General features: G+C 41.8%; 1 protein-coding gene across 1 annotated transcript in view; it reads left to right on the forward strand.

Annotated features, from left to right (window-relative positions):
• ANKFN1 (ankyrin repeat and fibronectin type III domain containing 1) overlaps positions 1 to 14,106 on the forward strand; it is a 393,710-nt gene that overhangs the window by 317,158 nt on the left and 62,446 nt on the right. Inside the window, exons 11-13 of the mRNA XM_060395103.1 lie at positions 3,165 to 3,264; positions 3,573 to 3,705; positions 4,184 to 4,300. Of these exons, the coding sequence (XP_060251086.1) occupies positions 3,165 to 3,264; positions 3,573 to 3,705; positions 4,184 to 4,300 (350 nt within the window). The remainder of the gene's footprint in view (positions 1 to 3,164; positions 3,265 to 3,572; positions 3,706 to 4,183; positions 4,301 to 14,106) is intronic.

The following is a 14,106-nucleotide window of genomic DNA, read 5'->3' on the forward strand; positions in this document are numbered from 1 at the left end:
AGTGATGCCATCCAGCCATCTCATCCTCAGTCGTCCCCCTCTCCTCCTGCACCCAATCCCCCCCAGCATCAGAGTCTTTTCCAGTGAGTCAACTCTTCTCATGAGGTGGCCAAAGTACTGGAGCTTCAGCCTTAGCATCATTCCTTCCAAAGTAATCCCAGGGCTGATCTCCTTCAGAATGGACTGGTTGGATCTCCTTGCAGTCCAGGGGACTCTCAAGAGTCTTCTCCAACACCATCTGCTTCCTAGCTACCAAAATTCACTTGCTTTTATCTCCTTTCCCATCTCTTTGTCTTTATAGATTTACATCCCTTCCTCTTTTAAAATCTCTTAAATTTTTAAATTTCTTAAGCGAGAGAATTCTAGAAAAACATCTATTTCAACTGAAAAAGGTCAGTTTTCATTCTAATCCCAAAGAAAGGCAATGCCAAAGAATGTTCAGACTACTGCACAATTGCACTTATCTCACACTCTAGCAAAGTAACGCTCAAAATTCTCCAAGCCAGGCTTCAACAATACATGAACTGTGAACTTCCAGATGTTCAAGCTGAATTTAGAAAAGGCAGAGGAACCAGAGATCAAATTGCCAACATCCATCGGATCATTGAAAAAGCAAGAGAATTCCAGAAAAACATCTACTTCTGCTTGGTTGACTCTCCTAAAACCTTTGACTGTGTGGATAACAACAAACGTTGGAAAATTCTTGAAGAGGTGGGAATACCAGATCACCTTACCTGCCTCCTGAGAAACCTGTATGCAAGTCAAGAAGCAACAGTTAGAACTGGACATGGAACATTGGACTGGTTGCAAATTAGGGAAAGAATACATACAGTCTGTATATTTTCACCCAGCTTTAACTTATATACAGCATACATCATGCAAAATGCCAGGCTAGATGAAGCAAAAGCTGGAATCAAGATTGCCAGGAGAAATATCAATAACCTCAGATATGCAGATGACCCCATCCTTGTGGTAGAAAGCAAAGTGGAACTAAAGGGCCTCTTGATGAAGATGAAAGAAGAGAGAGAAAAAGCTGGCTTAAAACTCAGCATTCACAAAACGAAGATCATGGCATCCAGTTCCATTACTTCATGGCAAATAGATGGGGAAACAATGGAAACAGTGACAGACTTTATTTTCTTGGGCTCCAAAATTACTGCAGATGGAGATTGCAGCTATGAAATTAAAAGATGTTGGCTCCTTGGAAGAAAAGCTATGACCAGCCTAAGCAGCATGTTAAAAAGCAGAGACATTACTTTGCTGACAAAGGTCCATCTAGTCAAAGCTATGGTTTTTCCAGTAGTCATGTATGGATGTGAGAATTGAACCATAAAGAAGGCTGAGTGCTGAAGAACTGATGGTTTTGAACTGTGGTATTAGAGAAGACTCTTGAGAGTCCCTTGGACTGCAAGGAGATTGAACCAGTCCATCCTAAAGGAAATCAGTCCTGAATATTCATTGGAAGGACTGATGCTGAAGTTGAAGCTTCAGTACTTTGGCCACCTGATGCGAAGAGCTAACTCATCAGAAAAGACACTGATACTGGGAAAGATTGAAGTCAGGAGAAGGGGATGACAGAGAATGAGATGGTTGGATGGCATCACCGACTCAATGGACATTGAGCAAGCTCCAGGAGATGGTGAAGGACAGGGAAGCCTGGCATTCTGCCGTCCATGGGGTCACAAAGAGTCAGATGGATATGTTCAGTATGCTGCCTTTAATCAGGACTCCCAGCAGCATTTCAAGTAGGATATGACCAGCCAAATTCATGTTCAAGTGAAAAGAAAATGCTTTTGCTTTGTCCTGGCAGGACTAACCACTATCAGCACAAGCTTGAAGCTGGCATGAAAGCTTGCATCAGTCAGCTCATTCCCAACTTGTCCTATAGGATCACAGGCAGAGCCACACTGGGCCTCAGGTACAAACCATCTGCCCAGGTTTCCACGTCTAAGAGCAGTGATAGACTGTTCTCATCCCCAGTAACAAGTCTGTCAAGTTTGGTGATGACCCCAACAACCTCATCTTCCCTTCATTAATTATGCTTAAGGATTAAGTCAGTGACCATCTAGCACAGCTTTAGGGAGCACTGTTTGCAAATACTGTTATAGGAAAACTACAACTGTTTTATTTAATTGAAGGATAATTGCTTTACAAGGTTGTATTGGTTTCTGCCATACAGCAACATGGATCAGCCATAAATATACACATGTCCCCTCCCTCTTGAACCTCCCTCCCACCCCCTACCCCATTCTACTCCTCTAGGTTATCACAGATAGCACCAGATAACCTACCACTAGGTTATCACTGAGCTCCCTGTATTATACGCCAACTTCCCACCAGCTGTCATTTTACGTACGGTAACGCATATGTTTCAATGGTACTACTTTTATCAGTGAGAACTCCAGATTGGAAATAAAAGAGCTAAACAGAAGCAATGGGTGATTTGCTCATCACAGTAACCACAGAACCTAACATACAGTAGTGTCTCAATAAATATTTGTCCAGTGAATAAATGTATTCTTCTGGGTACTGGGTTTTTTTTTATTTTAGACAAACCACTTAACCTCTCCCTGTCAGTATCTTCTTCTGAATAATGAGGATGTTAACCATGCCTACAGCTATTTTTGTAAGCCAACATACACACTGGAAACAAAAACAAAAACTACCCCAGAATATTAGCACTGGTTCTGCTACAGTGGCAGGATGTCATGTGTGGGGTTTTGTTCATTTTCTATGCTCCAGACTTCCTGTAATGTGCCTATATTTATTTTATAATAAAAAAATTAATGGAATATGTAGTCTAAATAAGAGTTTTGCCAACACTGAGAAGTGAATATTAAAAGGCAATATGGGCCGGGGACAAAAGTTGATTCTACTTCTTTTTATCCCACCTCATAATAAATAAGGAGGATAGAAACAGAACACCTGCATGATTGCCCCTGGAGTTATAAACGTTACTCATCTTCAACATTTTTGAGGCGCTATTCATTAACTGAGTTAACTACTGGCATCTCAAGATACAGAAGCTTCTGGACAAAGTGAATGAGCTGAGTCCGTCTGAAACTGAGAGGACAGGGGTGAGATAGGCAAAGAGATGGGAAGAAGACTCTGAGAGTGCTCTTCTTCCAGTGAAATTTACACTGTATTTTTTTTCTGTGTTCCAGAAAGTTCAAAATTGCAAACCTCGGGCCGTAAGCAGTCAGTCTCTAGGAGCCTGAAACACCTATTTCATTCCTCAAACAAGTTTGTGAAGACCTTGAAACGGTGGGTCCTTTGTAGTTTTTCCAGGAAGTCTTTGCATCTCAGGAAATCTACTGATTTTGGTTCTGAGTGGAAACTGGGTAAATATTTCTGTGTATTATTAAAAGAATATAAAATTCACCTTTCTTCTGAGAATCTGGACAAAAGAGTTATTTCTTTGAATACTAGCCAATAAATTTGTGGTACTTAACAGGAATATTTTCATAGGTATATTTTAAATTATCGTTTGTCATGCCCAAAAATATTATTTCCATGATTCAGGTTTGGAGAAGATGGTTGAGGACAATTTTTATTTTGCTTTTTCTTTTTAGGGGACTCTACATAGCTGTTATATTTTATTACAAAGACAATATGTTAGTCACCAATGAAGATCAAATACCAATTGTTGAAATAGATGACTCTCACACCAGTTCCATTACGCAAGATTTTCTGTGGTTCACAAAGGTATCCTGAGTTCTAATTTTATTTTTCCCCACTTTGCACCAACAGTACCTCACATAAATCTTTAAAACTTTAGTTGAGAAGTTGAGGAGTCTCCTGTGAGCAAACTATTGGAGTGGGAGTAAATTATTTCAATGGCCTCTTTCTGGCCCAATATGCCCTTTGTCATTAAAAATGCTTAAATAGTATCTACACTACATTTTCAAAGCAAAGAAGCCTCCATCCCGTCAGGTTGTGTCTCCACTATTCTGAGTTATGGGATCATTTGGCAAAGACTAAACTGGGGATCTGATTGTTTCATTAACATTCAGATCTTTTTCCAATTGGACAGAGATCAAAAAGTTGTTCTGCATGTATCTGGAAATGGACTGGAGAACAAACATCGGGCGTCAGGTTTCCCTCCCCCTGCTTCGCTTTGATGCCACAACCTAAATCACGCACTGGCTTGGATGATGATATGACCTCGTGGCTTCTTTTGCAGCTGTCTTGTATGTGGGAAGATATAAGGTGGTTGAGGCAAAGCGTACCCATCTCCATGTCCTCGTCCACAGTACTACAAACTCGGCAGAAGATGCTTGCAGCAACAGCCCAGCTACAGGTGAGGGGCAACCTAGGTTTCAACCGAGACCTCCAAGGAACTTTTGGAAACACATGTCAGTTAAGTTACCAGTCCCACCTGGAAAGGGAAAGGGTGGGCTCCTTGCAGTTTTAGATCCTTAGACCTATTTAGTCTTCTCGGTTACTCTGAGCTGTATACCTGTCTTTGTAGTGAACCTGTGCTTTTGGCACTCTCCTGGGAGAGGAATAGAGGTTTATCTTGAAGAATCTAGAAGTAAACAAGGAGTAGAGAGACCTGAATTCTAGATCTGATGTTAATCGGTCAACTCATTTCTGCTTTCTGGATCTGAGTTTCACCATTTGCACAATAAGAGTTTGATTAGCTCTGTTGATGAGTTCTGGATGTTTTGGCTTCCTATGAATCTATATGAGTGTACAGAGATGGAAAAAGAGACCCTCGGATATTTTAAAGAGTTTCTTGGCTTGATGTTATGGGAAAACAAATCTATTTGCATACCTTTTTAATAATTTAAAAAAAAACTCTTAAAAACTTCTCTTTCATTCTGAATTTAACCCTTCTGTACTATTAACCCAATCAGATCATATCTCCAAGCCCTACAAGAATCTTTGTCGGTTACAGAGCTCCTCTTAGAAATGACATTGAATTCTAGCCAGGCATGTCTGGGTTCCCCTTTCATTGTTTTGTTTTTGTTTCAGTATTATCTGAATTTGTGGTTCTTAGCACAAGAAAACCTCTGCTACATAGAATTAGGATCTTTAAGGTATCGATGAGGCTTTATCAGAGATGGGTTGTTGATGTTGTTCAGTTGCTGGGTCATGTCCAACTCTATGTGACCCCATGAACTGCGGCACACCAGGCTTCCCTGTCCTTCATTATCTCCCGGAGTTTGCTCAAACTAGTGTCCATTGAGTCAGTGATGCCATCCAACCATCTCCTCCTAGTCGCCCCCTTCTCCTCTTGCCCTCAGTCTTCCCCAGCATCAGGGTCTTTTCCAATGTGACAGTTCTTCGCATCAGGTGGCCAAAATATTGGAGCTTCAGCACCAGTTCTTCCAATGAATATTCAGGGTTGATTTCCTTTAGGATTAACTGGTTTGATCACCTTGCAGTCCAAGGGACTCTCAAGAGTCTTCTCCAGAACCACAGTTTGAAAGCATCAATTCCTGGTGGCTCAGACAGTAAAAAATCTGCCTGCAATGCAGAAGATCCAGGTTCAATCCCTGGGTTAGGAAGATCCCCTGGAGGAGGGCATGGCAACCCCCTCCAGTATTCTTGCCTGGAGAATTCCATGGACAGAGGAGCCTGGTAGGCCACAGTCTATGGGGTCACAAAGAGTAGGACATGACTGAGCAAAGAACACTTTCACTTACAGTGATAGGTATCTACCTACAAAGCTGTCAGTTACATAATCTCCAGAAATATATATAACAGGAATCTTCATAAGCTGTGTTTAGCCAGGCCATATCATCCAAAGCATAAAAAGAGAGTCATAATAACAAAAATTTTCCACAGCTTCACCCCTACCTGCAATTACAGGAATTTCATTTCTTGACCCATGCAATAATTTAACTCCTTGAAATAATAATTATTGTCTTGATATTATAACAAACTCTGAAAGGTAACTCTTAAACCTTCTGTGCTATATTCCATTGCGTAGGTGGTTTACCATCTTGTGGCTTCAGTTCAGTCCAGTCACTCAGTCGTGTCCGACTCTTTGTGACCCCACGAACTGCAGCACGCCAGGCCTCCCTGTCCATCACCAACTCCCAGAATTTACTCAAACTCATGTCCATTGAGTTGGTAATGCCATCCAACCATCTCATTCTCTGTCACCCGCTTCTCCTACCTTCAATCTTTCCCAGCATTAGGGTCTATTCCAGTGAGTCAGTGCTTCACATCAGGTGGCCAAAGTATTGGAGTTTCAGCTTCAGCATCAGTCCTTCCAATTAATATTCAGGGTTGATTTGCTTTAGGATACACTGGTTGGATCTCCTTGCAGTCCTAGGGGCTCTTAAGAGCCTTCTTCAACACCACAGTTTTAAAGCATCAGTTCGTTGGTGCTCAGCTTAATTTATAGTCCAACTCTCACATCCATACATGACTACTGGGAAAACCTTAGCTTTGATTAGATTGACCTTTGTCAGCAAAGAAATGCCTCTGCTTTTTCACATGCTGTCTAGTTTGGTCATAGCTTTTCTTCCAAGGAGCAAGCGTCTTTTAATTTCATGGCTGCAGTCACCATCTGCAGTGATTTTGGAGCCCCCAAAAATAAAGTCTGTCACTGTTTCCATCTATTTGCCATGAAGTGATGGGACCAGATGCCATGATGTTCGTTTTCTGAATGTTGAGTTTTAAGCCAAGTTTTTCACTCTCTTCTTTCACTTTCATCAAGAGGGTATTTAGTTTCTCTTCACTTTCTGCCATAAGGGTGGTGTCATCTACATATCTGAGGTTATTGATATTTCTCCCAGCAATCTTGATTCCAGCTTGTGTTTCTTCCAGCCCAGCATTTCTCATGATGGACTCTGCATGTAAGTTAAATAAGCACAGTGACAATGCACAGCCTTGACATACTCCTTTCCCAATTTGGAACCAGTCTGTTATTCCATGTCCAGTTCTAACTGATGCTTCTTGACCTGTATACAGATTTCTCAGGAGGCAGGTCAGGTGGTCTGGTATTCCCATCTCTTTCAGAATTTTCCACAGTTTATTGTGATCCACACAATCAAAGGCTTTGGCATAGCCAATAAAGCAGAAGTAGATGTTTTTCTGGAACTCTTGCTTTTTTGATGATCCAACAGATGTTAGTAACTTGATCTCTGGTTCCTCTGCCTTTTCTAAATCCAGCTTGAACATCTGCAAGTTCACAGTTCATGTACTGTTGAAGCCTGGCTTGGAGAATTTTGAGCATTACTTTACTAGCGTGTGAGATGAGTGCAATTGTGTGGTAGTTTGAGCATTTTTTGGCATTGCCTTTCTTTGGGATTGGAATGAAAACGGACCTTTTCCAGTCGTGTGGCTACTGCTGAGTTTTCCAAATTTGCTGGCATATTGAGTGCAGCACTTTCACAGCATCATCTTTAGGATTTCAAGTAGCTCAGCTGGAATGCCATCACCTGCACTAGCTTTGCTTGTAGTGAGGCCCACTTGACTTCGCATTCCAGGATGTCTGGCTCTAGGTGAGTGATCACACCATCGTGGTTATCTGGGTCGTGAAGATCTTTTTTGTATAGTTTCCTGTGTATTCTTGCCACCTGTTCTTAATATCTTCTGCTTCTGTTAGGTCCATATCATTTCTGTCCTTTATTGTGCCTATGTTTGCATGAAATAGTCACTTGATATCTGCAATTTTCTTGAAGACATCTCTAATCTTTCCCATTCTGTTGTTTCCTCTATTTCTTTCATTGATCGCTGAGGAAGGCTTTCTTATCTCTCCTTGCTATTCTTTGAAACTCTTCATTCAAATGGGTATACCTTTCCTTTTCGCCTTTGTCTTTAGCTGGTGTCTTCAGTAAGGTCTAAAAAAAAAGTGCTCTCAATTTCAACTCACTCTTTTTTTCATTAATTTATTTAACTGGAGGATAGTTACAATATTGTGATTTTTTTTCCATACATCAACATGAATTGGCTGCAGGTATACATATGTTCCCCCAATCCTGAATCCCCCCCCATCTCCCTCCCCACCCTCTGCCTGTTGTCACAGAGCACCAGCGTTGGGTGCCCTGCTGTATATATATGGAATCCGGAAAGACAGTAACCATGATCCTGCACGCAGGGCAGCAAAGGAGTCACGGATGGAAGGACTAGAATATGGACTCAGTGGGAGAAGACAAGGGTGCGATGATTAAGAGAATAACATTGACACATATACATTACCATATGTAAAACAGATGATGGCCAGTGCAAGTTCAACTCACTCTTGATTGCATAATCTTTTCCTTCAACTCAAGATGTTCTTGGAGTCGGGCCATGATGACTGTGCTAAATTCAAAGAGGCTTTTCCTCTCATCACTGACCAGCTATAATTGGACTAAGCCACTATACCTCAAAAACAGCTCTTTGTTTAGGATAAATTTCATTTTCAGTAGGCCCCTTGGTCCCTTAGTAAAGTTCTTTCTCAGGAGTCCTCAGCAGACCCTCCTATTAGCCTACCATACAACCCAGGCATGTTTAGATTACAAACTGAACAACTTTAGAATTTCAAATGGGGCTCTTTATTTTATGTTTCTTAGACTCTTCCCAGACATCTTCATCTAATATCAGAGAGGGACTAGGCTGTCACAAGTCATTGCATTTAAACACTGAGGGGCTAGAGAGAAGCCGTGATGATCAGTGTGCCCTACTCAACTATTACTTCCATTGAAATAGCTCTTGGATTTGGTCCCCCAATATATTGGCCCCCATCACTATTCATGATGCATCTGCCCTCTTCTGAGGTCATTTGCCTCTTTGTCTAACTTAGATTATTTGGCCCATAATAATTACCCCCTTGAAAATCCTCTAAGTTTCCGGCCACTCTCTCCCTCCACATTATTTATTTGGAAAAGATCCAAGCCTGGACAAATCCAACACGCATTCACTACCCTGGACAAGTTGCACACTGCTGCATTAAAAAATAAAATAAAATTACTAAACAGGGGCAGGGGTGTGATTGGCTTTATGTTTTATGTCGTTACTACAATTTTCACGTATAGTGTTCCCTACTAATCACGTTCCATTTCTCTACGAAATTCACCTTCCCAAATTACAAGGCAACTATTTGAAACATTCTTCATTCTACCACATCCCTTCCCTTTCCCCACACTTTCCATCCCCACATCAGGATATAGTTTACTGTATAACTCTTTAAGAAAATAAATGGGAAATAATTATTTGTCTACGACCAAATTGCAAAGCCTCCTCGCACTGACACTACTTCCTCTTCCTTCCCCTCATTCCAGCAGACAAAGTCTCACTCCTCTTACCAAAGGCTCATCTCTCACACGCGCTCTAGATTTCAGCTCTTCACTCCATTCTTCAACTACAATCACTCTTCTCCTCCTTAGACCCCAACTTGAAAGACTAGCCAACGTTCTCTTTCTCCATTCGTGTCCTCACTTCCCATTTAGTTCCAAGCTTTCTCCCTGATTTTACTATCATCATGCCTACCAAACTGCTCTCTCAGGCCACCAATAATCAGAGGCAGATGGCGTTCATAAATCTTGAGCTTCAGGGTCCCTCACTTGCATGATCTCCCGTGGGTTGGGGAGCTGTAGAGTGCTTAGGGAGGGGAAGCTGAGTTACAACCAGCAAGCATTTCTGGTAAACTGCCTAAAGAAAGGGCTTCCCAGGTGGCTCGGTGGTAAAAAAAAAATCTGCTTGCCAATGCAGAAGACACAGGATTGAATCCTTGGGTTGGGAAGATCCCCTGGAGAAGGAAATGGCAACCCACTCCAGTATTCTTGCCCATAGAAGTCCACGAACAGAGGTGTCTGGTGGGCTACAGTCCATTGGGTTGCAAAGAGGTGGACACAGCTGAGAGACCGAGGATGCATGCATGCCTAAAGAAATCCCAGATCAAAAATGCCAAATACTCCAGTACTGGGGGAGATTTTCTTTCTCAGTCTAAAATATTCACTTTTATTTTTAAAAAATGACTTTTATACCTAACCTTCATGTTTGTAAATTTTTATTCTTTATCTTAAAGAGGGCCCCCAAATTGTGTGGTACTGGCCCCTAAAAAACCTGCATCCATCCCTCCAATGATTTCAGTTTCACTATACGCGATAGACACTTTCAAATCCTCTTTGCGGCTGACATCTCCGTAGCATTTGATACAATGGTCTTATTCATTTTAAAATTTTAAACGGTCACATCACTTGGCTTTCATGATGCCACACTTTCAGGATTTTTCCAACTTCCTGGTCTGCCTCAGGCTCCTTTGCTAGCTTGAATGCTATTTCCTCTGATTAGAATCTGCATCTGCTTCTTTGACTCCCTAATTCCTACATACCCTTCAGATCTCAGCTTCATTTTTTTAAATTAATTCATTTTTTATTGAAGGATAATTGCTTTACTTAGCTTCATTTCTATACTTCCTCGGGGAGCCTTTCTCTGATCTCCCACTTAAGTGAATCCCTCGCAGAGCACCTTGTATGCTTCATTCAGAACGGTGGCCAGAATCCCATCTGTTGATTATTCATATCATTTTTGGTCAGTGTCAACTTGGACTGTGAGTCCCTGGGAGTATTCTCTGTCTTGGTTATCACTGTATCCACCATGTGTGGCACGTGGCAGATCCTCTTTCCCTACTTCCTGGATAAATGCATGTATCAGTCCAACCTCTGTACCCCTAAAATCACACTTGAGGATACTCTATCTGACCAAAGGGAACAGGGATTACAGAAATGTAGCTCATGCCACAGGCACCACCTGGATAGTTCTCTAGCCCCTCACAGTGACCAGTGGCTTCGAGTCCTCAAAACAGTTCCCCCTTGCAGCGCCACAGGCTAAAGCACTGGGTGCTGAAATAATAGAAGTCACTTTCAGCTTTTTTTTTGCAGGAAATATTGCCCAAGTTCCTTACTGACCTTCAAATGAAAATGTCTGGAACTACTGAAGCCACTCTTTTTGGGGGAGCAGGGGGTGACAGGGCACAGGAAAAACTCCACAAAATAGGAAGAAATATAAATTTGGGGAGATTTATATGTAATATTTTAGGTCTCCTTACTAAACTAACATTTCTTACAATGTTCTGAGAAACAGCATTCTTAAATCGCTTGATTGGCATCAGCCATACATAAACCTTGTTGCTTTACCGATGGTATATCTCATTTTAATCCCCTCCCATTCAGCATCACTACCACTGCCTCATTATCCCACTTATGTCAAAAGCTTCCAAAGTCATCCTCCTGCTTCCAGTCTTCACACCCTCCAATCCATTCTCCATACTCCTGCCAGAGTAGCCAATAAAAGGTCCTGACCATGGCATTCCATGACTTACATTTTCTCAAGAGTGGCCCAGACATTTGACCATGGTATGCACGGGTCTTCCTTGCCATCTTTCTCCCCCTCAGGGGGCTGTGAACCCATCATCATAGCACATGCAAACTGCTGTGCCTTCTGAGCCTTACTTTCCAGTTTCTGCTCTATAGGGAGGCGTTTTAATACATGATAACAAATAACAATCACAAAACAACAACTTTCATTTCCCTAACAGAGTAAATGCCAGGCACTGTGCTAAGTTCTTTACAAACTATACTCATTATCTTCACCACACCATAATGTGAAAGTACTATTATTGGCATTCACTTAACACAGGATAAAACTGAGCCCTAGAAAAGGAAAAGAACTTGCCCAGGGCTCCACAAATACGAAATAGCAGAGTATGGCTATAAACTCTGACATATACAATTCCACAGCCTGCATTTTTTCCCAATATTTCATCATCTTATTGTGCATTCATTTTACAAAAAGCAAACAAAAATTTTGAAGAGAACAAATTATGTACATGATAGTCTAAAAAGAAAAAGTGAAAGTCTGTTCTGCATCGTTCGGAGTCTATTTAGTAATGAAGTGAAGTGAAAAAGTCACCCAGTTGTGTCCAGCTCTTTGTCTTCCAGGCCAGAATACTGGAGTGGGTAGCCTTTGCCTTCTCCAGGGGAGCTTCCCAACCCAGTGATTGAACCCAGGTCTCCCACATTGCAGGCAGACTCTTTACCAGCTGAGCCACAAAGGAATTCCAAGAATACTGGAGTGGGGAGCCCTTCTCCAGCAGATCTTCCTGACCCAGGAAACTTTATTTGGAAGAAGGTAAAGTCACAGTGGTAAAGAATCCGCCTGCCAATTCAGGAGACACAAGAGATGCAGGTTCAATCCTTAGGTTGAGAAGATCCCCTGGAGTAGGAAATGGCAACATACTCTAGTATTCTTGCCTGGAAAATTCCATGGACAGAGGAGCCTGGCAGGCTACAGTCCATGGGATCACAAAGAGTCAGATGTGACCCAGTAACTGAGCACACACACAAAAAAATATGAATACTACCTGAGCAGGAGAGATATGTATCTGCCAACAATTGGATTTAAAAAAGATTAGAAAGCCTGTAAGTGAACAAGACCCCACAATGTTTTCCCTACTTTTAGGACAATGGCAGAGGCCCCGAAAGGCAGAGGTGTACCTTCCTCCTACACTGAGAGATGTCCGAACAACTTATCCTCAAAATATAATAATCTGACATTATAGATTGGGTTATATTACACTTCCCTCCTCTACAGCTTTTATGTTATTTTTGTGAATTCATTAATTTTATTTTTTAAATTTTTACTGGAGTACAGTTGATTAAAAACAGAGTTACTTTCAAGTATACAGCAAACAGAATCAGTTACATACTTAAAATACCCAGTCTTTTTTCAGATTCTTTTCCTATATCAGTTCAGTTCAGTCGTTCAGTCGTGTCCAACTCTTTGTGACCCCATGAATCGCAGCACGCCAGGCCTCCCAGTCCATCAACATCTCCCAGAGTTCACTCAGACTCACGTCCATCGAGTCCGTGATGCCATCCAGCCATCTCATCCTCGGTCGTCCCCTTCTCCTCCTGCCCCCAATCCCTCCCAGCATCAGAGTCTCTTCTAATGAGTCAACTCTTCTCATGACGTGACCAAAGTACTGGAGTTTCAGCTTTAGCATCATTCCTTCTAAAGAAACTCCAGGGTTGATCTCCTTCAGAATGGACTGGTTGGATCTCCTTGCAGTCCAAGGGACTCTCAAGAGTCTTCTCCAACACCACAGTTCAAAAGCATCAATTCTTCAGCACTCAGCCTTCTTCACAGTCCAACTCTCACATCCATACATGACCACAGGAAAAACCATAGCCTTGACTAGATGGACCTTAGTCGGCAAAGTAATGTCTCTGCTTTTGAATATGCTATCTAGGTTGGTCATAACTTTTCTTCCAAGCAGTAAGCGTCTTTTAATTTCATGGCTGCAGTCACCATCTGCAGTGATTTTGGAGCCTAAAACAATAAAGTCTGACACTGTTTCTACTGTTTCCCATCTATTTCCCATGAAGTGATGGGACCAGATGCCATGATCTTCGTTTTCTGAGTGTTGAGCTTTAAGCCAGCTTTTTCGCTCTCCTCTTTCACTTTCATCAAGAGGCTTTTAGCTCCTCTTCACTTTCTGCCATAAGGGTGGTGTCATCTGCATATCTGAGGTTATTGATATTTCTCCCGGCAATCTGTATTTCAGCTTGTGCTTCTTCCAGACCAGCGTTTCTCATGATGTACTCTGCATACAAGTTAAATAAGCAGGGTGACAATATACAGCCTTGACACACTCCTTTCCCATTTGGAACCAGTCTGTTGTTCTATGTCCAGTTCTAACTGTTGCTTCCTGACCTGCATACAGATTTCTCAAGAGGCAGGTCAGGTGGTCTGTATTCCCATCTCTCTCAGAATTTTCCACAGTTCATTGTCATCCACACAGCCAAAGTCTTTGGCATAGTCAGTAAAGCAGAAATAGATGTTTTTCTGGAATTCACTTGCTTTTTCCATGATCCAGCAGATGTTGGCAATTTGATCTCTGGTTCCTCTGCCTTTTCTAAAACCAGCTTGAACATCAGGAAGTTCATGGCTCACGTATTGCTGAAGCCTGGCTTGGAGAATTTTGAGCATTACTTTACTAGCATGTGAGATGAGTGCAATTGTGAGGTAGTTTGAGCCTTCTTTGGCATTGCCTTTCTTTGGAATTGGAATGAAAACTGACCTTTTCCAGCCCTGTGGCCACTGCTGAGTTTTCCAAATTTGCTGGCATATTGAGTGCAGCACTTTCACAGCATCATCTTTCAG

This window comes from Ovis aries, chromosome 11 (genome assembly GCF_016772045.2).
Source record: "Ovis aries strain OAR_USU_Benz2616 breed Rambouillet chromosome 11, ARS-UI_Ramb_v3.0, whole genome shotgun sequence".
Taxonomy (NCBI): Eukaryota; Metazoa; Chordata; class Mammalia; order Artiodactyla; family Bovidae; genus Ovis; species Ovis aries.